This window comes from Alligator sinensis, unplaced genomic scaffold, assembly GCF_000455745.1.
Source record: "Alligator sinensis unplaced genomic scaffold, ASM45574v1 scaffold599_1, whole genome shotgun sequence".
NCBI lineage: Eukaryota > Metazoa > Chordata > Crocodylia > Alligatoridae > Alligator > Alligator sinensis.
Window position 1 is genome coordinate 2137758 of NW_005841968.1, and position 26360 is coordinate 2164117.

Below are 26360 nucleotides of genomic sequence, written 5' to 3' on the forward strand. Positions count from 1 at the left end.
TAGGGGGAAAACAGAAACAAAACACTTTCAAACAATAACGACCAGCCCGCTCTCTACCAGCATTTTCTGGTGGATGGAAGGGGTGGGGAGTTGCATAGAAGACCTACCTTTGGGTTAAAAATACTAGCAATGTAACTGGATTTCTCATTTACTTGTATGTACACATAGATACCATTTCCATCACTGCAAGGTATGCTCAACTATCTAGAGGTGTTGTTTGCATGGCAGCCTGCTATGGACCTTACAGAGAAACCATGGCTCTGCCAAACTCACAGGAAGAGTTTCAATGAGTTCGGATTTTATCTCACACCTCAGTTTTCCCTCCTGGAGTCATCTTTTTTTTTTCTTTTGTGGTAGGAGATGCTTGGTACATTAGATATGGAATTAATTTGCTTTTAGTCTTCCTCCCAAAAAAAACGTTGGAAAGCTTCTCTTAAAGAAGGGGGTCTTTGTGGTCTAAATTGGCGCAATCATCTTTGAAAACTTATTACAGAGATAAACCCCTTGATGGAGAACTATTTGTCTCTGGCTCTCTTGTGCTTTGCCCAGGGATGAAAAAGGGTAATTAGAGGGACAAAAGTCATCAGGAAGTCATCGACATGAATCTAGTAAAAACGCAAGTGATCAGTGGGCACTATAATAAGGTTACCAAAGATAAAAAATAATGAGGGGTAAGTGATCTCAGTTGATATAACTATCCTGACTTCAGGAAAGCATTTTATGAATTATCACACTGGAAATCCCCCGACAATACTGAGAGAAAAAAAATTGGAATAGGGACTCATTTGGTGGGTAAGATGTCATTGTAAACAGAATTAAATTCTTCTTGATGGATTTATCAAGAGGGGGTTCCCAAAAGACTCGCTAGTAGCACTAATCTTATTTCACTCAATACACAAGTGATTTGGAAGAAAGGCCAATATGTAGGGTCTCAACATTTGCAGATGACACAAAGATAGGAAGGACTGTGGATTCTAAGAAAGACTCAAGTAATTTATGAGAGTTTTCAAAAAAGAAAGGCAATAATCAAAGGATTAGCATGTAGAATTCAATTTCAGGAAACCTAAAGGGAGAACCAAGAAGGCGGCAAAATATACTTTACATGGAAATTTGCTGAAACTAATACAGGAAAAGAATAATCTACAGCAGAAGAATAGAAGTGGGAGAGTTCAGTGTTCAGCCACAGCAAAAAACATCAAACCAACAAAGAGGCTACTCAGCTGTATTTGCTTTATTATTTCTTTCTTTAGATTTACAATACCATGGGGGGGTGGGGTCCCAAACTAACATGCTTCACTTACTCAATGTACTCTTAATGTTTCTAAATATGCAATTAAGTGGACTCCCTTAGAAAAAGGCAGCAAAATTACAGGGATTTTTAAACTCTCATTTCTGGTTTCATCAGTAAAAGGTAGCCATTTCACAAGTGATACTGTTGTATTGCTCACTGGATTCACAGAAGTTTAGGGCTGGACGGGACCTCGTGAGATCATTGGGTCCAGCCACCCTGCTCTGGGCAGGAAAAACTGCTGGGGTCAAATACGACCTAAGTAATCTTTGGCATCTGGAACAAATTTCACTCTGAACTAATATGCATCAGCTACTTGAATAGGGAAAAAAATAATCTGTAATTAATGGAGAGGTCTGAACAGGTGCTAAGGAGGCAGAGGGAAAAGGGGTGGTTTTCTGAGCTGCAGCTGCAAGTTGGAAATGGGGAGAGAAAGGAAGAAAAGTCTGGGAGAATGGAGGACCAGACAGCATTCACCAAGGGGAGAAAAGTGATGAGGTGGGAAATCCAGCAAAGAAAAAACAATGAGGAAGAAGGTGGAGGTGAACAAAGGAAGCCTCCAGGCACTAGAGATCTGGAATAAGAAGTTGAGAAAGCCAACGGGCAGTCCTGAAGCAGAAAACGACAGGTCCCAGTGATAAGGGAAAAGCTGAAAAACCAGAAACAGAGGCTGCACGAATAGTTGGGATATATTAACTCTTATTCATAAAGCCTGATAAAATATGAAAGGCTACTAAAAAAATAGTAGGAGCAAGACAAAGTAACATGTTTAAGAGAAAAGCTGTACTTCACATACAACAATGCTTCTTTATGTACCATCTCCAAGTAGGCTTACTTGAACCAATTTTTTCACCATTTTTAACAGATCCATGCATCTTTTAAACTTAATGCAGTGAAATTAGCACTGGTCAGAAAACATCCACCACTCAAATCTTTCTGGTTGGTCATTCCTGCCAACTATTGTTATGGAACCATCACCCCAACGTTTAGCTTGTTCTGATCCCTCCTCCCCTTGCTGATCCCTTGTGAAAACTATAGTATTGTAGTGTAGGTGTGGTGTGTTTGGGAGCACAATTTGATAGGATCACAATTTTGAATTGCTACCTGCTCATTCACTTCAGGAACAATTTTGGGCAAATTTGAACTTCAAAGCAGAGGTTTTAGTTAAGATTTTCAAAAGGGATTTTGGTACCTTCATGTTGAAATATATTTAATAAAAGGGCCTGATTCTTAAGTAGAGCTGCACACTTATCCCCTGAAAAATCGGGTTCCTCTAAATCAATGATTCTCAACTTTTTTGCACTCAAGGCACCCCTCCATATTTTTTATGACTTGAGTGGCACCCCATTTCAAAAACTAATTGATATATTACAGGGCTTACGTCCCTAAAGAGAGGTCTTGCAGTAGGGTTGGGGGATCAGCCAGGCAGGGACAAGTCTGAGCCTGTGTTTTCTGCTGATCTCCTCACACTTCAAAGGATCTTCAGCACCCTTCAAATTCAGTATGCAAAAATCACAAGGGAGGCTGTCAAAAAAAAAAACCCTTGACCCTTTGTGTTCCTATTTTAGCACAACCCAAGTCAGACCCATACAATATTGTTTTAATCCACTGTAAACATCTTGTAACAAGTATGCATGCATGTGTGTGTGTGTGGCTGTGTGTGTACGTGTGTGTGGGGGGGGTGTATGTGTGTGTGTGTGCGCGCGCGTACGCATGCCTGTAAGAGCAAGCGTGTGAGCAAGCACTCTTCACAATCTTTCCTGCACATTCACCTAACTCAAGATACACTGATGAAGGGATATTTCTGAGGCTTTAAATATAGAATCAGGAGGCTTAAATTCTAACAATAATTTTAATTTGTTTCACATAAGCATGCATAGTAATTTGTATTACTATATTGTAATTATGTCTTAACTGCATACATTACAAGAGCCAGAGAGGTAGTTGCTGTGAGGACTACAATTGTGAATTCGTTGGATTTTTATACTATTCATCTCTGAAGCTGCATTGGCAGTTTTGTGCATTGAAAAACCCAACGTTAAAAGCACACATACAAAAACACCCAAGGAGGATGCAAATTCTGATGGTCTGGGCGAGACCCTGGCTTACGGGGGGGGACCCACAAAATACAGCAAAACAAAAAGAAAGCACACAGAACCACTGCCTCGGTGAAGAACAGAGGACCAGGTGATAAAACAGTCCCTGTCATGAAAGAGCTCCCATGAAACAGGGAATGGGACAGCGGCACAGGGAGCTCATGGGCAAAGACAGAGGATTGCAAAAAAACCCTCTTGGCCTACAGAAGGCAGGAAGAGTGAGATTGCTGGTTTAAACACAAGTATGAGAATAGTTTCTGGCTCTCTGTGAGTATTCATATATTCACCAAACTGACAGAGTACACATTTTTTTCCTTTGTTATAGAGATGTTTGTTTTCCAAACCTTAAATTCATGGCTTTGTTACATATATACAGAATTTATGGGAATATAGAAAGGGCCACTGGTCATCAAATCCAACACCCTACTATCACACGTAACCACCTCATTTACTGTATTTATGTGAATACAAGATGACCCTGAATATTTTATGACCCAGTAATTAGATTCTATATGTGAAAAATGTATACATTTGTTTATGTGAATACAAGATGACCCTGAATATTATATGACCCAGTAATCAGATTCTATATGTGAAAAATGTATACATTTGTTACAATTTTCCAGGTGTAGAATCTAACCAGAGTGTCTTGAATTCATCCCCCTCCCACTGCTACAGCAGGGAAAATAGTGGTGTGGGAGGCCAAGTGCCCCCCTTGCCCTCTTTTTTCCCCCCGACATCCTCCTGTCCCCCCTCACTGTAAGACCCTGATCAGGCTCTGCTTCCTCCTCAAGCACAATGTGGACGTGAGCTGCATGCAACTATAAAGGGGGGAGGAAGGGGGGGGGGCAACAAAGGAAAGGGCAAAAACTGCAGAGAACAGGAGACTGCTGTGAGTCTGACTCTGGACCCAACCCTGACTGCTGCAAATTTCACCACAAATACTCCATAAACACAATTTTGAGAACCACTTTTGTACGTACTTACACCCAGTACAAACTTTTTTAATTTTTATTTGTTTCAAGGGCCAAATCAGGTCCGAAGTCTACTGAGTAAAGCCCAACAGTCAAGTAGCTTCAACTGAGCAGAGTCCCATCATTCAAGTCTGCATAGCTCTACCACCAAGCAAGTATCCTCCTTCCCAGACTCATCTGTCTGGGGCTTCAGATACTTCCTAAATCTGTGGCAGACATACTGAGTGCAAGCCCAGGGCCCAGAGGTTCAGGTGTCCCCTAGTCTTGCTTGCTCCTAGCCAAAATGCCAAAATGTTGAGTTTCTTACCTTTGGGGAAACTCGCAGGGGTCAGCATGCCTGGAGTGCAAGAGGCAGGTCTCACCCTGGGAAAACCACAAGGGTGATCGGGGCTACACTTCATCTGAGCCAAAAGGCCAAGAAGTGTACAAACCACGCAAAATATGAGTCTAGAGCCAAAAGGCTCATAACTTATCATACAGTTCCTGGGGCTGGGCCCCAGCAGAATCAACAGCACTTCAAGCCAATGTGACGCCACAGCCCAGCACCGCTCAGTACTCCACATACCCCCACAAAGGATCCCTGTGCTAATTAGCCCCCAACTTGCAACTAGAAAGGGTGTTCTTGTCACAAGCCCTGGGACACTCCAAAAATGTATATGCAGATGAGGCATAGGGCAACCTGGTCCCCACCCTCCATGAGGTGGAGCCACACTAACTGTATGCGAGAGGCTGAGAGAAGGGGGCGACAGCGGGATTCTGTGTGAACTGTTTGGGGCCCCATTTGGTGATGTTTGCCAGACATTTAAGGCTGGCGAAGAAACAGGAATCACTGGAAATGGGAAAGACAGGCATAACTCAGCTGTGGGAGTAAAAAGGAAGAAAAAAAATATATGCATTGTAGTGGCTCATCAAGACTTGGAAACGGTGCTGAAGGAGACTGAGCACAATGAGCTCTTTATCTTGTTCAGATAGGCTGCACTAGCCTTTTGGCTAAGATGAAGCATTTTTGGCCACTTCTCAGGCTTTTGGCTCATATCAAGTGAAGTCCCCATTCTGGCAGGAGAAATACCATGATCACCAGGCCAAGATCACCTTGAATGGAGTTGTGTAGTTCAGGGTGGAAACTTGACCAATGCACTGTGGGCAGGACCCCCTACTATAGCTTTCCAATGGGATGATCTCGGCTACACACTTTATTTTTATGGAGATGGGGGATTTCTCCCTTGCTTGCTCCTTTGGCCTTTTGGCTAAGGGCAAGCGAGAGTCAGGGGCATCTGAACTCCAAGGCCTCCAGGCTTGGGGCCCGCACATAGGATGCCTGCCATGGATCTAGGAGTATCTGAAACTCCAGGCTGAAGAGTCTGGAAGGGAGGATACTTGCCAGTGGTAGTACTGGAGACTTGAATGAATGAGCTCTGCTTTGTCAAAAGACTTCAGAACTAATTTGGCCTGAGACACACAATTTAATTAACAAAACAAAGCAATACAAAACAATACAAACAAGCACAAAAATTTGGCATCAAAGGGGTCTAAGGGCTGGCTCTGGCCTAGTATTGCCCATTCCCTCCTGGTGGAACAACTGTCTGGGGTTTTTGTTTTTAAGGGTCACACACACACAAAAAAGGTTCCTATCAGTGTGTTTTGCCCAATACAGACCACGTGTTTCATGGGCGCACACAGCATAGGCTGCATTCAATCAACTTCACAGATGGTTCCCATGACTAAGCACATGCTGCTTCTAGCAGCAGTTTAATGATAGGCAGCATATTTAGATGGGGGTGGGGGGAGGATTTGCTGGTATGCAAACATAAGATGAGGGGCTTTTTCCCCCTGACTGGAGGAGGAAGCCTTGTCTTATGTTCAAGTAAATATAGCAATTTCTTTCATAAACTGATCAAGCTCCAAGGACTTAGGTGTCTTCATGCTCACTAAACTGGATGGATACAGTACACATTTTTTCTTTGTTACAGAGCTATTAGTTTGCTTACCAAGCCTAAGCTCATGGTTTTGCTACAGACAAATTCTGACACTGTACATTACTGTATTAATCACACATACGCTGGTATGTCTAAACCATTGGTGCTAATGTTTAAACAGTTTTTCAGATGTTTGTTATATGTCATATGTATGCTGGTTCACATATTTAATGTATAGGAGCAAGCAAACTTATTTCCTATAGCCTCAGCATTGTTAAGAGTCAACTATTCGACAGCTCTGACATTGTGGGCTTTCTCTTCCCTAAAATATAAAAATATGTGAAAATCTATTTTCCTTGAAGCCAAGAAAGAAATCTATTGATATGGAAAAGTGAAGCAACTCACCCAAAATCATACAACAAGCTCTAGATGCAGAATAAGCTAGTTACCCATGTTAGTCTGAGTCACTAGTTCTAGTGCTGAGTCAAGCAGAAGGCAAAGTAGAGGTGTACCTTATAGACTAACTGAATCAGACAAGCAGCATAAGCATCTAATAAACTGTGGCTCATGTGGCTAGGAGGTGCGGCACTACCTTGCCATCAAGCTCTATTTACTTCAGCTGACTCCAAATTCCAAGGACCCCTTTATCTGCCTGCTTAGTATTGCAGTATTCCCCTTTTAAAAACTGTTGGAAGCTATAGATGGCAATTTGTGCACAACTCCACCCTTTGTAAAGGCAACCAAATAAAGCAGGGCTGGCCAACCCATGTCATGCATGCCACAAGTAGGATGGGCAACCACTGTGGGTGGCACAAGAGGGCTAGCATCAGGGCTGCAAGTGAAAAGGGGAAGGGCAGGGTTTGGAGTTGAAGGGGCGCATTTCAGCTCCCCGGGTCCGTGTTGCCTTGGCTGGGAGGCCAGCAGAAGCCCTCCTGCCCCTGTGCCTCATTCGCCTGCTCCATGGGGAAGTCAGCCTGGCTGAATGGAAACAGCCCTTCACCGCCTGAACACAAGGAGGGAGGCAGAGGGGGAAGAGAAGAGCCCAGAGCACTCTGGTTCAGGACAGGATGAAGGGGAGACCAGACCCTGCTGCCCAGCTGTCAAGAGTGGAGGGGAGGGGAAGGGAAGAACTGTCCCCAGTACCTGGCTGTAGAGAGGGAAAGGAGAGAATAGCCCTGAGCAGGTCACAAACAGAAGCACTCGGTTCTTTGCCTCCACGGTACAGGTAAGACCAAGCACCCTCCTTTCCTCACCCGGCCCTCTGGTACTTGTTAATGCCCCATGCACACCTCAGGATGCAGGAAGGTTTTGCTCAAGGCACAAAACTTGTTAGATATGCCTCTGCCCAGACCCACCCCAGCCTGGGACCTGCATACTCGCAGCAAGCTCCAAGTCCAGAGAACCCAGAGTGAGACCAGCCCCATCACCCCAGAAGTACAAGGCACCTCACATGCAGCCTTCTGTGCCCTGGTGCCAGCCCACACTAAGCACTCTGGCCCAAGTGACCTCAGTTACACCCAGACCTGAGGTTCCCATGTCACTGCCCCATGAGGAGTCCTCGGCCCTGCTATATGCCACCATGACACAAGGATCCCATGGAGTGGCACTGCCCCAGAGCCAGCCCTTGGGTGCACTTCATCCCACTGCCCCATGGAACCACCTGGATGCTAAGGGTGCCTCCCAACTGGACCCAGAGAGTGCAGCTGTGGGCAACCCCATTAGGAGAGTTCCCACTGAAGGGTCTCCCTATTGAGGGGAGAACAAGCTACTCCAGGGAACCCAAGGGACACCGCTCAGGCAGACTTCTGGCATGTACTTGACATGCAAATCCCCTGTCAATGCCATGGGCTCAGAAGGTGCCACCTCATGAGGTCCTGCAGATGCCAGAGTGCTGCTCTGTTTCTTGGCATGGGGGCACTAACTGGTATAAAGCATATGATACTGTAGACAGTACCCTGTCAGGGCCATGCTTTTTCTGTCCCATGGGTGGTAAGAACCCTGAAGCCGTCACTGGGTATATGGCAAACCCATCACTGAAAGTATCTTGAGATGCAAACTGAGGTTCTCATAGGGTAAAGACACCTGTTACAGCAGTAGCCAGAAGGTTTAACAAAGCTAGCACAGCTCATAAGGGATGTGGAGCCCCCCAGCCCTGAGACTCCCTTGTCAAACACTCCTGTATGTGACTAGCACACAGCAGTGTGTTTTTCCACATCTCTGTATGATATTTGCAAGAAATGCTTTTATTTTATTTTTGTTCTCAGCCCAAGAGATGCAAAGCAATCAAACAGATGGTCGACCTGCAGCACGCGTGCCACAGGTAGCCGCTGTGTGCGCGGCATGCAAGCCCCAGGTGCTTGGTGCAATGGAGCCAGAGGGACTCAAGTCTCTGACTGCATGGAGTGGAGGCAGCAGGATGCTTCTGCAAGAGGAAGTGTTACTGCCAGAAGTCAGGTTAAGACCTCACTGGCCCTGCAGCTGTTGCCATACTAAGGGTTTAGGTTTCTCATTAGCCCTAATAAAACTGTGGGGGTTGCAGAACCAAAAAAGGGTTTACCTGGTTCTTGGTGGTGATACCTCCTCTCTCAGCAACATCCTGCTGCTGCTCTGCCTGCATGTCTGGAAACTCAAGGCCCCCTGCTACCATTCTGGCACCCAAGGCACAAACTATTAGGTATGCCTCTGGGGGATGGAGATGAGAATGGCATTTGGACAAAGATGGGGCTTAACTTGTGGCATGTCTGCCAGAAAGGAAGGCCTCCAATGAAATAAAGGATGGTCATCTTAGTACAGAGCTTTTAAAAATAAATTATACCCACATACAAGGGCTGGCAGAATGCACTTCTGCTTGAAGAAACAAGAGTACTTTTACAATGACAATGAACTACTAACTAGAATCAGACCCCTCCAGCCCCAGATCGTTAGTCCAAGACAAGTATTTTTAGCAGTGCACTGGTTTTGAAAAACTTTCTACCTAAATGATTCAAGCCCTAAACCGTGCCTAGAAAACCACTAATCATTTGCTTTCCTGCTCCACACTTTTAAGTTCAACAGTATGAGACCTGAGATTTTTAACCTGCTTAAATTGACCGTCACCTTAAATCTAATTTGTACCGTCTTGACCAAATATAGTGGATGTGGGTCTCATTTCACAAGGACCCTTTGTCACACTGCCAAAAAGGTGCAAAGATGCCTTGGTATAAACAAGTGGTATGAGAATGGGACGCACAGGGGAAAGAGAGGATCTTTATTTGCATCTCTTTTTACAGTCTTAAAGATGTTTTGCATGTCCATGTCTCTTCCAACTAAAATTCACTATTCCTGGAACTCAGCCAATGACACGTGGGGTGCTGATGAGCTAGGTAACGAAGTGTACAGCCAGAACAAAATAGTCATTACTGCATCCTTTACATAGTCAAGTACCAGTACAGATTGTTACACTCCTTCAAAACAAACACACTTTCTCTTGTTCCCTTGCTTATGTTTAAAGGAAGTGGGGCAGAGGGAAATAAGGGAATAATGGGCAGATTCAAGAACTGCAGCAGACATGCTCAGCCATACCGTTGCCTGCTACATCACTTTCTGCTTCATCACTCTCGTTACTGGGAAAAACATCCAGGGTAGCTCCTGGATGGTGGTATCCATGGTGGTATATGTGGTATATGTGAGTGATGTCACCACATGCATGCGTGAGACAGGAAACGCAGCTGACTAAATAAAGCACTGTCAGATGAAAAAAGTAAATTGTTGCATGAGTCCTTCTGACAGGATCCCTTCAGAACTCATGGATAACACCCGCTTATCTCAACAGTGGCTCCTGAATGCACTCCTATAAGCTGTTTTCAGCAGTCTCTTGCCTGGCAGGGAGCAAGGGATGGGTATACACTGTCCAAGCCCTCAACGCCACACCTTGACAATTGCAATATCCTCTTTTATGGCCTTGATTACTCCCCTGAAGTCCTCAAGAGGTCATCTTAGTCCAACCCCTCCACCCGAGGCAGGATCATCCCTATCCAAACCATCCCATGCAAAATGATCTATCAGTGGTACACAGACAACCTGACAGCATTAACGTATTTATTATAATTACCTTATATCACAAAAATTTGCTGGTGGTACTTAAGGTTGAATTGTTTTAAGTTGATACAATCTGTCAGAGTTTGGGAAGTGCTGATCGAAACCATATCAAACAAGTTTCTCGTCACACCTTGCATCTAGTAGCTAGCAATTAATTGTACAATTGACACTCTGCTGGGGTTCCCAGTCTTCACTGCCCACCAGCCCATGCCTCCCTTAGAAACCAACCTTTTCCCCAAATCTGGCCATCATGAATGGGGAAAGGCTCCCTAAGAGGTCATACAAATCTTCCTTATTTCATTCAAAAACCTCCTTACACTTTTGATTCTTGCAGACACCTGCTTACCGGTCACAGCATTCACAGGTTTCATCTTCCCATACTCACTCAGTCCCAGCCACTACCCACCGTTAAAAAACAGGCAAATGATGACATGCTTGCAGCTAACAAAGTTTGGCACATCTTCACCATGCTCACTCATTTGTATGCTCTCTCTCGGCTGCTTGTGTCTGCAGGATGTAAGCCCTCTCGGGTGGGGGTTATACCTGAGGTCAACACAAGGGGGTCCCAATCCTAATCAAGGTCTTTGGGTGATAATAATATAAATATTTATAACAACAAGAACAGGAAATTAACTTGTTTCCCAAACAGCAGTAAGGAGCAGTAGCGTTAGACTATCCCTTTGGTATAATTTGCCTCGGTTAACTGCTGCTACGGGGCAATATGAATAACATTGTATTTTGGCAGGTTGCAGCTACTATTTCACAAGTTTTATTTTTGTTAAAGTGAGAGATACCGAGCCACTAGATGCTTACATTACTGAGGAATTTTTATATTAAATTACTTTAAAAGAGTTGTATGCAGTCTCTTTTTAATAGCTTTGTAAATATTGGTTTTCTAGTGCAAATTAAAGCAAGAGAATTATCTTCTTCCTTATAAAACAGACAAAATTCCTGCATAACTGTGTTCAGTTTTGAGAGAGAGAGAGAAACAGCAAGGAGACAGTATCGATACTGTATTCTCTTTACCTGTTTCCACAGTGTTTTCTGTTTCTGCTGCCTCCAACCCATCCATGCTGTCTTCATCCTCCACTGCAGTTTTTCCTCTACTCCGAGGCCTACAAGAAAGGGTACATTTTGTTCATGAATTTAACAAATATATTCAGTTTAAATTTGTCTAGTCTCAGAATCACTTTATGTTCATTGAATCATTACCAGCACTAAATTATCAGGAACTTAAGTCAAGCCGTTTTTTATGAACCTAGATAAGTCAGCTGCTCCTTGCCCTTTTTTGTGTTGATGGCAACTGAGTGCCCTAGCAGTAAAAGGCTAACATAGTACACCTTTAATCAGCTGTCAGCCCATAAGAGTTTGTGATTACTGTTAACAGAATAATTCAATAACCCACTTCTACTGATCAGACAGTAGGTAATCAGAAAGCCCACAAGTGAAATATGCCATTAGATCCTCACATTTTTCACTATGCAGGAGGCAAGTACTGCAATCATAGGTAACAGCATGATCCAAATTTTGGGCAGTCATCTCACACACTATAAAATGGACAGGGACCCCTATTCATTAACAGCACCCCAGAAAATAAATTCTTAAGAGTATTGCTAGTTCATTGGAGGAAATTCTGGATAAAAAAATTGGTAGAATCATGATCCTGAAACTGTTCACAAAAAAGTGTAATTTTTAAAAAATAAATTAAATACTAGAACTGGTTGGAAATTTTCCCCTGGAAATACATTTTTCAGTAAAGTTTCATGCCAGTTTACCCACTTGGCTCACATCCCAGCGGGATGCGAAGGAAACCACCCAAGCTACTGTATATTAGCCACATTGGTTGGCTAGTAGGGAATCAAGAGCCTGGAAGCCCTGCCTCCTGATTTCTTGGGCTCCTCTGCAACTTGACTGGTGTGCCAGGAGGGAGTGTGGAAGTCCTGGGACTTCCAGTACTCATGTTTTAGCAGTCTGGATACCCTGGGCTTTCAAGATCTCATGGCTCCATAGTAGTAGTATAACTAGGGGTGGGCAAGAGAGGCACCTGCTCCAGGCACCAAGTTAGGAGGGGTGCCAGAATCACCTGCCACCCCTGCAGGGTCCGTACCCTGGCAATACTGCCATGACAAGAACTCCAAACGCAGCTGTTTTAAGAGTGACAGATGGAGCAAGCAGACCATGTGCAGTGACAGCAGCAGCTCAGCCGGGACTGTGTAGGAGTTCTCAGCTTCGGTACGGCGGCTGCACCCCCGCCCCGATCTCAGGAGCACATGCCAACCGCTTCCCTCCCACCTCTCTTGCAGGGTCTGTCTCGATGCCAACTCTGTTTGTTACACCACTGCTCCACAGCAGCCAGGCAGGCAGGCAGACTGCCTCCGAGCTGGGCATCAGGGGTCTTTCCCTTTCGTGAAGAACTCTCAAATGTTGTTTTTTATTCCAAACAAGAAGGTGTAGAAATATCAAAGCTCCGCATAAAACAGGATTACCATTCTCTGCACAGTTTATTAAACACAAATACCACAGCAAAATAACCTCTTCTTATTTGATCCAATAAGCAGACCACAGGATGTGCTCTATTCTGTACCATCTTAGACCTGCATATACCAAGATGACTGGAACGCTTGAATGGGATATGTATATTCTGGCCCATGTTCTGCTGAAGTGGAGCATCCTATTCTAGAAGAGGGCCTGTCTCATAGTAAGTAATAAGACCCTCCTAAGGACAATTTGGGACAAACCAGTATTGGTGACATGTAGGAGGGGAAAAGTGGAAAGCAAAACCTAAGTATCTGAAATACAGCACTTTCCATTCCCACATGTTACAGAGCAGGAGGGAGAACGCTGCCGTGACAGACACAAACAAAAGCAAGAATTCAAGGAAGCATCAACCCTGGAGACCAAAATGCATACTGTTTGATTTTAAAAAGAAAATGATCCTCATCTTCCATAATAACATCAAGTTTGACCCCCCGTTTCTCAAGGCCTTATACAAATGAGCCTCCTCAGTTGTATGCACTCCCCAGCAGTACATCCGTGAAACTGGTGGGGATAGAAATTGCGTTCTTTTAGATGCTATTGCCATAGGCATAGGGAAAAGTCTTCAGTGAGACTTCCATCTCTAGGATGCATGTAGATCTTTTCCTCCTAAGATTAACAATACCAAATTGACAAAGTCTCTGGACACTGAGCTACTGAATATAAATTTGGGTCTTAATTTTCACATCATTTTCCAGACTGTTCATTTTGTTTCAGAAAAACAAATCTGTAATTCCTTGCCCAACAACATATCCAAGATTACAACTTTGTAGATAGTTGTGTTATTATACACCTGCTTCACAATAGGGCTAAATCCAGAAGTCAAGAAAAAACTATTAAATGAATACTCGTGATGATGATATAGAACCAAACCTAAAATTACTTTTTTTTAAGGGAGTGTTGGGGAGATTAGCATCTGCAGAGCAGGGACCTTTGGGTATCTTTATCCAAACAGTTCAGAACAGCGCTGAAAAAACTGGTGCAGACAGCAACCCTAGGGACACAATTTTGTACAGGTTCCCTTGACAGCAGAGACCACACAGTAATTGGGCTGAGGAAGAAAGGTGGCCTTATGAAAGAGAAAGAAGACAGCATCCTCTTTGGCCACCTGCCACTTTGCAGGGTTTCACTCACTTCTTCTAAGTGGATTTATTTCCCTTCATACAGAAAAGCAGGGAGGAAGCAGAAGGGTCGTCTTAGTTTGTTAGACGCATTCAATTAGAATTGTGAAGATCCCACCAAAAAAAGAAAGAAAGAAAATAAAGAAAACTCCATGCTAGGTCAAGAGAATCAAACTCATAATGCAAAGGCTTTTAATATTTAGAAATGTTCAAAAAATAAAGACATAATGGTTTGACAATAACTTCCTTGGAGTTCCTTAACATGTATGTTGCTTGACACTCTTCTCTCCCCATGCCCTTATTCAAAATACAAGCTGCAAGCCTCTCCCCTACCCAAAACATGCAATATGTTCATAGGTCAAATTGCTACACTTGATGTATAAAACAGAAATGATAGTGTCATAGAGAAGTATAAAACAGCATACATAAAGAATCCACATAACAATAGGAATATCTTTTAATACTACTTCAAGGCTTCTCCTACCTGCCATCTACCAATAATACAATTTAAGCAGCGCCTTTGAATTGTGAATTAAGCCACCTTTAAAATCTTTCAAGTCTTATCATTACAGTATCTAATTACTTCACATTTTCTTCAAAATACCTATGTTCAATATTCTCCAAGATACTACTTTGCATGGAATAGCTCCCTGGCTAGATATAAATATTTCCTGTGATTATTTTACAAATTACATGAAATTATGGATTTCATCATTCATAATTATTACATTAATATACAAAATGCTGAAGAACGTGTCCTATGTACTTTTAAAATGTTTCAATTCAGCAGCACTATTCACTTTTTGAACTCCCCCACCACATCTTAGCAACTTATTTAACATTAGCAAAATCACAGGTTTGGACTAATTAAACATAATTGCTCCTTTTCATCAGAAAATGTACCCACATCTGGTGTTTTCATGCCTTTCCCCCTTCTGCACATATATTACAAAAGGCCTTCCAAATACTCTGCAGATTTTAAATAAATTCATTACAACAAAGAGTGATATGAAAAGTCAGGGTGTATCTACAGCTTACATTAGTTAGATGTCTTCACTGAACATCAATCAGAAGAGAATTTATAATATTACATTATACTCTGAAGAGATATAAAATGTTTATGCCTCATTCTAAAAGGAGAGCTACAAAACACTAACTAAAATGTGTATTGTAGTGACTGCAGCTATAATTTAGTGTTTCGCAGAAGACAGATGAAAATCCCAAATGCAAAATCTACAAAGACATGCCTAATTATTAAGTCTATATATAAATAGTCTAGAACATGGATTGTAATGTTTATCTTTCCATTGACAAATTTCAGACAAGCCTTGATTAGCTTTTACACAAGATTCTGATTGGTTTCCAAAACACTCATTCTACCTCTCATAAGTCTATAGCTTTCAATAGTAAGACCCTATTTTAATTTATTGATAAAGACTTCATACACCATTCTAGAACATGAATTCGTGAGAGATTATATGCACATTGAGGGCACATTTTTATACAATGAAATGCTTTTTTTTTTTTTTTTTTTTTTTTTTTAAGTGAATGCCAGAACTACAACTAAAAGTGGTTTCATCAGTTATCTTTCATGCCAAGTCCAGCAATAGTTCAAAGAACTTTGTACATGAAATTGTATGGAAGTGTAGATCAGCACGTGGGGGTTAAATCAACTGCTCTTTCTTACAAACAGGTTTTTAATTATCTGGATGCTTCTAAGAGCTGGCCAACATAAAGCTTGGAAAAATGATCAACGGAAGAACTATGTTTCCAATATTTCAGTGTCCCCCAATAATTCACAGCAGTGACAGCAGCAAATTCAAGATGTTCACCTTGCATGGAATTTCAACCCCCAACCATGCACAAAATACATTCCGACTCTCTGTACCATCCAGACTCTCCTAAAAAAGTGCTCTGACTTACTATCCCTTTTACCACGCACAGTTTTTAAATGCATTTGCAAACAGAAGGCTGTTCTCCAAATAAAGATGAAACCCACTTGTTAGTCTGGGCCTCAGTTTCACCCAAATACTCTATGCCTGAAAAATCTATGCATCTCTAAGTGGTATAACTCTAAAAGGAACTAATTAATATGCAATTAAAATGAAACCAAAATAGAACCATTCCCATCACCATCTTAACTCAGTCCGGTTGGAATATCAGGCTCTGCAGTTCTAATCCCAAACTCCCCACCACCTTCACAAACAGACCATGAGATCACCTGTATTTTTTTCCATACCACACACCCCAAAATAAGATATGCACCTTGTTTTTGGAACAGAGAATGCAGAAAGGAAAAAAAAAAAAATATATATATATATATATATACACACATATATATATACACACACACACACATATATATACACATATATATACACACACACACACACACACACACACACACACACACACACACATATACATACATATACATATATATATTTTTTTACAGAGTCAGAGCTAACCACATGCAGCAGCTCACTTACCCTCAGCCAGTTCAATAGTTATTTCAGGCACACAGTGCAGTGTTAATATGTTCTCACGGCCACTATGGACTTGGCCAAAAGCTGCTACCAATTCCTTAGCAACTGTGAGAGGGTTAAGACTGGACTCTGCCCAGGCAGTTAGCAGCACCCATTTTGACAGCCATTAAAGCACAGCATTTCTATGCTTCTATTCCAGCTTAGAAAAAAATCAGTTGCCCCGCTGAAGACATACACCCCAATTTTGAACATCTGTTTCTGGGGGAAGTGCATGTGCTATGCAAATAAATACAGTATTTGTATTACTATAGCACCTTAGGACCCTAATAAGGGAAATTCTTATTTGTTAACTGTTACATTAAGTCAGGGGTGGGCAAAATGCGGCCCGCCAGGCCATTCTATCCGGCCCGTGGGGCCCTTAAAAATTTTTAAAAATTAATATTCATCTGCCCCTGGCTGCCTATCATGCAGCCCTCAATGGTTTGCCAAAACTCAGTAAGTGGCCCTCCACCCGAAATAATTCCCCGCCCCTGCACTAAGTGCTATGTTCTGTGTTTGCCTAAAGATGGGCTGCATCATAGCAAGCTCACAATCCAGAAGGCTGACAACTGATGGATACAGACAGACTGGTAGGCAGCACAGGAAACAATGCCACAATACTGGACAGCAAGATAGGCAGAATTATCATCATGCAAATAACCTAACTGCTGCTAAGCATTTTTATGGATCAATTTTCCCGTGCCTTTTCTCTTTAGAAATCTTTATTTAAAAAAAAAATCTTCTCCATTCATGTTTTAAAGCACGGATGTATTAACAGAAAAGCAACTTATTAACCAATATGTACTCCAAACAGATTGAACGAAGAACCAAAAAAGGAAAGCTATTTTTCATTTAATATTCAAATTGTATTCTTGTGTACAAAACAATTCAAAACAAAACAAAAAGAAACCAAAAAAAAAACCACACACAACAACCATGCCCCCACGATAATTTACATAAAATTTAAGCAATCATCAAATCCTATTTGATCTATTATAGTCTTGGTCTATTTATTCATTCATTCCCAATTAACCAAATCTCTCATACGTGTCTCACGTTAAATTTGTACCTTCAAAACTTCCTCACATAGTGCTAAACAAGGACGTTCTTTTCAGCAGCGATAGTATACTCCAGCAACAAGATTTTACAATACTAACTTAACTTGCTACTTACTCTAAACACGTTCAATCTTCAATGTACCTGGAAAAATTAACAACTTATAGTTCAATGTTCTTCTATATTTGCAAACAAGTACAGCACTTCACAGCACTTCAGTAATAAACTTACTATTAGTCTCCAAAAACGTGGAGTTTTACAAGAAAACATAAAAAAATTCCATTTTTTAAAGTATTTTTGTTTCTGAACAGGAATTAAATCTAAAAGCCAAACCGGAGACTTAGGGAGTTTACAGTTCCAATATTGGCCCTAGTTTCACAGTTGGTAGGGTCAGAAGGGACCTGAGCAGATCATCAAGTCCGACCCCCTGCCATGGGCAGGAAAGAGTACTGGGGTCAAACGACACCGGCTAGGTGATTATCCAGCCTCCTTTTGAAGACCCCCAGGGTAGGAGTGAGCACCACTTCCTTTGGAAGTTGGTTCCAGATCTTAGCCATCCTGACTGTGAAGTAGCGCCTCCTGATGTCTAGCCTGAATCTACTCTCAGTCTAGTGGCCAGCTCTCAACTTGTGGCTGTTATTCCTAGTTACTCCGGGTACTGCTCAGGGAAACGGGGACTCTCCCCGTTCCCCACAGGTCCCCCCCTTGTAAGTTTATAGACAGCCACCAGATCTCCTCTCAGCCTTCTCTTATGAAGGGTGAACAGGTTCAGGTCCTGTAGTCTCCGCTCGTAGGGCCTGCCCTGCTGCCCCCTGATCATACAAGTGGCCCTCCTCTGGACCCTCTCGATGCTGTCCACATCCCTCCTGAAGTGCGGCGCCCAGAACTGGACGCAATACTCCAACTGTGGCCTGCCCAGTGTCGCGTAGAGGGGGAGGATCACCTCCTTGGACCTGCTCGTGATGCATCTATGGATGCACGACAAGGTGTGGTTAGCTCTACTGACCGTGTCCTCACATTGGCAGCCCATGTTCATTTTGACATCAATAATGACTCCAAGATCCTTCTCTGCCTCTGTGCTGACAAGAAGGGAGTTCCCCAGCCTGTAGGTATGCTGCTGGTTCTTCCTCCCCAGGTGCAGCACCTTGCACTTGTCAGTGTTGAAACCCATCCTGTTCTCATCTGCCCACCCCTGTAACCTGTCCAGAACTAGTTGTAGCCTGTCCCTCTCTTCTAGCATGCTCACTTCACCCCATATCTTAGTGTCATCTGCGAACTTGAACAAGGTGCTTTTCACCCCCTCGTCCAAATTGCCAATGAAGATATTGAACAGTGGGGGCCCGAGGACTGAGCTCTGGGGAACCCCACTGCCCACATCCCTCCAGGTCAAAAATGACTTGTCCACCACCACCCTCTGGGTGCGGTCCTCCAGCCAATTTGTGACCCATCAGACTTCGTAGGCGTCGACACCACAGTCGCTTAATTTTTTAATGAGGATGGGGTGAGAGACAGTGTCGAAGGCCTTCCTAAAGTCCAGAAAGACTACGTCCACCATGACACCCGAGTCTAAGGATTTTGTGACCTGGTCTTAAAAGGCACCCAGGTTGGTCTGACAGGACCTGCCCCTAATGAACCCATGTTGGTTGGCCCTAAGCATAATTGCCCCTGCTGGTGCCTCGCAGATGTGCTCCTGGATAATTTTCTCAAAGAGCTTCCCCAGGACCGAGGTAAGACTAACAGGCCTATAGTTTCCTGGGTCCTCCTTCCTCCCTTTTTTGAAAATGGGGATCACATTGGCCCTTTTCCAGTCCTCAGGCACCTGGCCAGAGCACCACGAGCGCTCATAAAGCCATGCCAGGGGTCCGGCAATGACCCCTGCCAATTCCCTCAGCACCCGGGGGCAGAGATCATCTGGACCTGCTGATTTGAACATGTCCAGCCCCACCAGAAGTTCCCGAACTAGGTCCTCCCTGACCCTGGGCCTGGCGGTGCCTCTCCTAAGTCCATCCGGGATCCTGGTGGGGGGATGTCTTGGTCCCTACTCAGAAAAATGGAGGTAAAGAATTTGTTAAAGAAGTCAGCTTTATCGCCTGGTGCAACCACCAGATTGCCAAGGGTCTCCTGTAGAGGCCCCACATTGCCCGGTGCCTTCTTTTAACTCCCTATGCATTTAAAAAAAAGACTTCTTGTTATCTTTGATCCTGGTCACTAGTCCTAGTTCTGTGTCTGCCTTGGCCTTCCTAACAGCCCCCCTACAGTCTCGAGCAACGGAGGTATAATCCTCCTTGGTGATGGCCCCTCTCTTCCACTGGATGTATGCCTCCTTTTTAGCTTTCAGACATTCCTGAATGCCTCTGGTGAGCCATGGGGGCTTTTGAGCACTCTTGCCCCCTTTGATCTGCGTGGGGATTGGCACCCTTTGGGCTCGGAGGATTGTCTCCTTAAGGAACGACCACTCCTCTTAGACTCCCAACTCCCCTACCCTCCAGGACCTCAGTGCCTCCCTGATTAATCTCCTTAACTCATTGAAATTGTCCCTCCTGAAGTCAAGGGCTGCTGCCTTGCTGCAGGCCTCTGACACCCTGCGCTGGATGGTGAATTCCAGCAGGCGACGATCGCTATCACCCAGGTGGTCGAGAACCTGGAGTCCCCTCACCAGGTCATCGCCTGTGGCCAGGACCAGGTCCAGCAAGGTATTTCCCCTGGTGGGACTGTGCACCTCCTGGGTTAGGTGGAGGTCCTGTATCCCGGCTAGGAACCTACGTGAGCAGTCAGCCCGGGCTGACGGCTCCTCCCAGCAGATGCCTGTGTAGTTTAGGTCACCCATGATGACCATGTTTCTTGACTGAACTGCCTCCGTGAGCTGACCTGAGAATTCCCAGTCCAGTTCTTCCCCCTGGTTGGGTGGTCAGTAGTAGACACCCACCGTTAAGTCCCTTTCCCCTTGACCCCCTTGTATTCGGACTCAGAGCACTTCAGTCTGCCCCTCCTCTGACCCAGTGCTACTTGTTGAGGACGTGTATTGCTCTTTGACATAGAGCGCCACACCCCTGCCTTTCCTCCCCATTCTATCCCGCCTATATAGTCTGTAGCCCTTGATGTTTACCACCCAATCATGGGTTGAATCCCACCAGGTTTCAGTGAGCCCCACTATGTCCGAGTTTGTGTTAGCTAGCAAGAGGGCAAGTTCCTCCTGCTTGACCCTTAGGACCCGTAGGCTCCTAAGGGTCTCGCAACAGAATGTCCTTGGAAGTAAATGTCTGTTTCTGAGTTAGCACTTTGTTACTAATTCGGTAACTCAGAAAATTCTCTCCCCCATGAGCTGCTTTTCCCCCCTAAATCTGAACTTTTCTGTGTAACTGAGTCTAAATGGAAAGCAACTCTGTTTTCAGTGGCTAAACACCAGAGAACATTTATTCTGAAGATACTTCAGATGATATAGATAAAGATGTGTGTTGAAAAGCAGAAGTCATTAGTGGAACTCACTGTTTCATACACTACAGTAGCCAAACCGCTGAGCATTAAGTAATGAAATGGATAACCAAGGATCCATGACCCTTGCTAAACTCTCTCCACCAGGTATGATGGAAGACTTTTCCCTTCCTGGTATACCCATTGCTAGGAACTATTTTTTCTTCCATTTCATTTTCAGAAATGCCACAAAGTGAAATGCACTTACAGGCAGCAGGTTCAAAATCCTGATCACTCTTCACATTTAGGCCTTTAAGTTATAAGCCTCTGCAAAGGATGAGATGAGTTTTCACCTTAATAGAATAAAGAGCACACACCCAATCCTCTTATTCCACCTCAATATTTTCTAGCATAGAATTCAAGAATATTGCCAGCCCTCAAGGTATTATCAAGAGTCTCACAATATTTGGTATGGTTGCAGTTGTTTGTTTTGTTCTGCTTTGCTTTTAAAGTCCTGTGATTACGGAAATGTTGCCATTCTTGTTTAAACTGTTTTAGGTTTGTGTTTATGGGGAAAAAAATAATTGAATCCTAAAGGCTCTGAAACCAGAAAGCATATACATAGAACCCAAAATTTAGCACAGAACTGGGATTGATGACCTATTGTCCACATGTTGAATCTGACCCGCAGAACCACTGGATCAGGCCTGTGAAGCTGGGGCTTTGGCGGCGGGGGCTTCATCAGCCCAACTGGGACCTGACGTGGGCAATTCCAACTTGCCACCAGATAACGTTGCTGACCACTCTTCTAGAACTGTCATTTTAAAATACAACTGTGATTTTTAATGCTTTCATGTAACGATACAGTTTAAAGCAGACATTGACCCCAAAGGGTCGAGCCAGAAAAATCTTCAACAAACAAGAAACAAATCAATGTATGAATAGAACGAAACAGTCTGAAAGTGACTACTGCTTCTTTAAATCGAACCCACCTAGAAGCCTTAAAATGGGCTTCATTCTTTCATTTAAGAGTTCTATAGCAAAGGGAAGAAGACCCAAAAAAGACTAATGTAAAAAGGGTTATATTAATTATGGTTCTGTTTTCATTGCTTGCATAAATCCAGTCTTAGACCGCATGTGTCCATCAACAAACAAGCCTGGAGCCCCCCGGGCAGTGTTTGGAACGGCATGCTACTTTGCAGATGAGACTAACTGGAATCAAAGACATATAAAGCGTGCTGCCCATGACATCTTCCTCTGCTCCTCCATTTCCTCAGCAATGGGAAGAACCAGAAGAGGTAAGGCCTGTAAATGTTCACAGATGATGATCTCAAAAAAGCTACCAAACAGTAACTGGCTTCTTTTTCTTTGAGTACTGCCTGAACAGATTCCTAACCGTCGGGAGATAAACCAGGAGAAATCTCTCTGAAGAAGTTGAGTTTGAAGTACTGGTTTAGAGACTGCATAATTGCTTCTTCTGTTTGGGTATCTATCTATTCAAGAGAGCAATGACTAGGAAAACATAGGAAAAGCTCCAGGTCACAGCCTTTCCGAGTTAAGCGATGGAGACCACATACACACTGCTGAAGTTACTTTAAATTTAGCAGAACGTTGTTCTAAGACCTTCAGGAAATGAAACACTTGAAGTGCCATGAATGCCTAACCTAATTTCACTTAGCCTCTGCACAAAGACGGCTAGCTCCCCCACGCCATTTACCCTCATAAACCACCAATAACCAGCGTGATTTACAAATGGGCTTTGATCTATCAAGATAGTAATTTAGTGCCATTTTAAACTTTTGAACCATGTGATCTCGCCTTTTCTGATAATGAATGAGGTTTAGGGAAATACTGGTAAATTAAGAGAATGATTTAAGTGAAACTCTGAGGCCACCTCAGAGAAGAATTAGTGTATGGGGCGCAACAACCAGCGCAGGTCACAAATCAAGCCTTGCATCTCATTAGGTCTTCCTGCTGAAGTCATTTCCAGTAGGACTGCCTTTCAAGGGAAGGGACACAGAAGGTCCAGCGGGCAATTCAGTCAGCCTGGTTAGAACCAGATTCAGGCTCGTGCAAAAATAAATAAATGAAATTAAAAAAAAAAAGCTCACTAATAGAAGAAAGCTGTTTCAATCTTTCCAAGAACCTTATCATTGGATGCGTGTAGAGACCACCCCACCCTCCACTAGTGTAGGATGGTAAACTGATATAGCTGTGAAGTGAAACTGAAACTCTACTTAGGTGTAAGCAAGAATCTAATCAGCTGGTCTAATAAAAGATCTCACATTTACCCAAATAACCTTGTCTGCCTATGTCTTTAGATCTACATCCCTGAAACAAGAATACTTCACATGCACCTAGTTCTGCCCCTTCCTCTTTCGTGTCCTCGCGTGACGAGGCATCAGCAGAATTCGCAGGTTTGCTGGAGTCTGACAGGGCTGTGACGTGAGCACTTCTGCTACGGCCTCGAGCTTGAGACCTCTGGGCTGTCGACCGCGCGCCTTAGCGCCGGCCCCATTCCAGTCTCTACATTTAACAAGTCACACAATGTGGAAGGAAACAAGGCTAGTAAATAGGGAACTTCTTTAGTAGTAAGTACCCATAAGGAAAAGCTTTCTGTTTTAGGACACCGGCTTTCGTACAGAACACCTCTCATTTCCCAACGGAGGAAACTTCTTCTGAGCTAAACCATGAGCCCATGCTGGCACAGCACACTACATGGGCTCTAGTTTATCATATTGGCCTGATGATTCAACCTCCCCTCATTTAAATTCCACAGAAGGGTGCATTTCTTCTGCAAGATCAAACTTGAACGTAATTGAGACCTGAAAAGAAAATGATTGTGTTGTGCTTTTTTGTTCTTTTTTTTTTTTTTTTTTTTATAATGTAGAAAGGCTTCCCCGCCCCCTTTCCTTTTTTACATTAGAAATGCAGACCCTCAATGGGCTGACAAACTCTTGGATGATGGAGAATAAGTGAAATGCCAACATCACAAATGAGTTATAATTGGAGAAAGTAATTATTAAATGCATGTGTAAGACTGTTTAGAGACTAGTTTTAGTTTGCATGCATTTAACTCATTATTAAGGTATTAAAATTCAATATACACAATCTCCACATATGAAGGATCTATTTCCCATCAGTCATCCTAGTGAACCAAAGACAACCACAGTTCATGTCCTTAGTATTTTTAAGTTAAAGACATGAATGCATGCATCCCCACATTGTTTTCAGACCTGCACCGAACTTCTGTTGTGTTACAGATTTGCACCAGTTTCCAATCACTTATACCAGTTTGTGTCTCATTTCTGTCCCTAGCCACAAAGGCAGACAACCCCCTTTTCAACCACCTTTAAAAAAATACTACATTATTCTGTCTTTCAAGGGCCATAGATAAGCTGTTCATGGCAACAAAATGTCTGCATTTCTAATGTCGTTCCCTGCCTCCCTTACAAAACGATAATGAATGCAACCCTTGGGATTAGTAATCCCAAGAGTAAACATAAAAAGAAACAACTTCATTGCTGGAACCTTGACTTTTTCCAGTACTTTGAATACTTTTCTGTACCGGGAGGTCTCTCTCACCTCCGAACATCAATGCAAGCTGAAGTTAAAGATCACTTGTGCTGAAGGGTATATCTGCATCTTTGCTAGGAAGTGGATGATCCCAGAAAAATGAACAGTTCCAAAAAACAGTTAGCAATAAATGTATGATTCCTGAAGAAGAAAGATATTTTGATTTAGAAGTTTTGAGTGTCGAGGTTCCCCAAAGGACTGGTGCTACACTGGCTCCTAATGTGTACACAAAATCTAAAGGAATCCTTCAGTTTGAATTTATATGAAAGTTTGAGAGAGCTTTGAAAGCTCAGGAAACCAGTCGGCTGCTCTAAATGTACTTCCTACCTTGTGCCGGAAGTGTCCAACACAGCTACGTGCAACAGAAGACTGGGAAAACATAAATAAGATGCGTTGCCTGCAGGCACTCTCAAAAAACAACTATCCAAATCAAGGATACACAGTTGTATGGCAGAGATGTCATCTCACTGCTGAAAAATGACTTGTCCCCTTGTTCTAGTAGCCTCAACTTAGTTTTTGTACATGAAACAATATAAATGCAGGAGACCATTACACTCTGGAGCCGGAGGCAAAATTGTCTTATGTGATGAGTTTGGAATCCAGCCAAAGCGACCGTTCGCTGTTTTCTCAGCTCTTCCTTAAGGAAAGTAGGCAGCTGCTAAATTGGGAGTCCAGAACTGTTCATATAAAAAACCGTCAGATGAACACAAATTTGTCTATTGTTATGCTGACTCACAATGACTGGACCAAGAGACATTTTTTTTTGAGGGACAAATGTGCATCTTAGCAAGAACAGACTCATGCCAACCAGTTTGCAAGATATAAATACTGATTAGTCATCTGGCATCCCAGGTAACCAAAACAGCCAAGATTTTTGTTTGCAAGTTTGATGCTGCAGAAATGCCAAAAGGGTAGGTTTCATTTTAATATTTTACATCCTGAAATGTGGACCTTCAAATGTGTTTAATGGAGTTGACGTAGGACAGAAGTGTGGATTTGAAGTTAAAAGTGTGAAACTTGTCCACAGGGACAGACCCAAATGTCTTGACTGATTTGGAGCCAGCCTTTTACGATCAGGTCACAAAAGTATTGGATGCAGGTGTCGCCATGGATGTAGTCTTTCTGGACTTCAGCAAGGCCTTTGACACTGTCTCCCACCCCATCCTCATTAAAAAACTAAGCGACTGTGGCATCGATGCCTACACGGTCAGATGGATTGCTAATTGGCTGAAGGGTCGTACTCAGAGGGTGGTGGTGGACGGGTCATATTCGACCTGGGGGGAAGTGGGCAGCGGAGTCCCTCAGGGCTCGGTCCTTGGGCCCGCACTGTTCAATTTCTTTGTCAGCGAGTTGGACAATGGGGTGAAAAGCAACCTGTTCAAATTTGCTGATGATACCAAAAATTGGGGTGAGGTGGGCACGTTAGCAGGGAGGGAAAGACTGCAGCAAGACCTGGATAGGTTGCAGGGGTGGGCTAACAAAACAGGATGCGTTTCAATACTGACAAGTGCAGGGTGCTGCACTTGGGCAGTAGTAACTGGCAACACACTTATAAGATGGGAAACTCCCTTCTCGAGAGCACGCAGGCAGAAAAGGATCTTGGAGTCATTATGGACTCCAAGATGAACATGGGCCGACAATGCGAGGTCACGATCAGCAGGGCTAACCGGACCCTATCATGCATCCACAGGTGCATCTCAAGTAGGGCCAAGGAGGTGATCCTCCCTCTCTACGCGACACTGGTCAGGCCACAGCTGGAGTACTGTGTCCAGTTCTGGGCACCGC

At 43.4% G+C, this 26360-nt stretch overlaps 1 protein-coding gene across 1 annotated transcript in view; it reads right to left on the reverse strand.

The window, feature by feature from the left end:
- Positions 1 to 26360, reverse strand: part of KMT2C (lysine methyltransferase 2C) — a 282429-nt gene that overhangs the window by 232777 nt on the left and 23292 nt on the right. The window contains 1 exon segment of the mRNA XM_025200451.1: positions 11378 to 11466. Within this exon segment, the coding sequence (XP_025056236.1) occupies positions 11378 to 11423 (46 nt within the window). The 5' untranslated portion in view covers positions 11424 to 11466.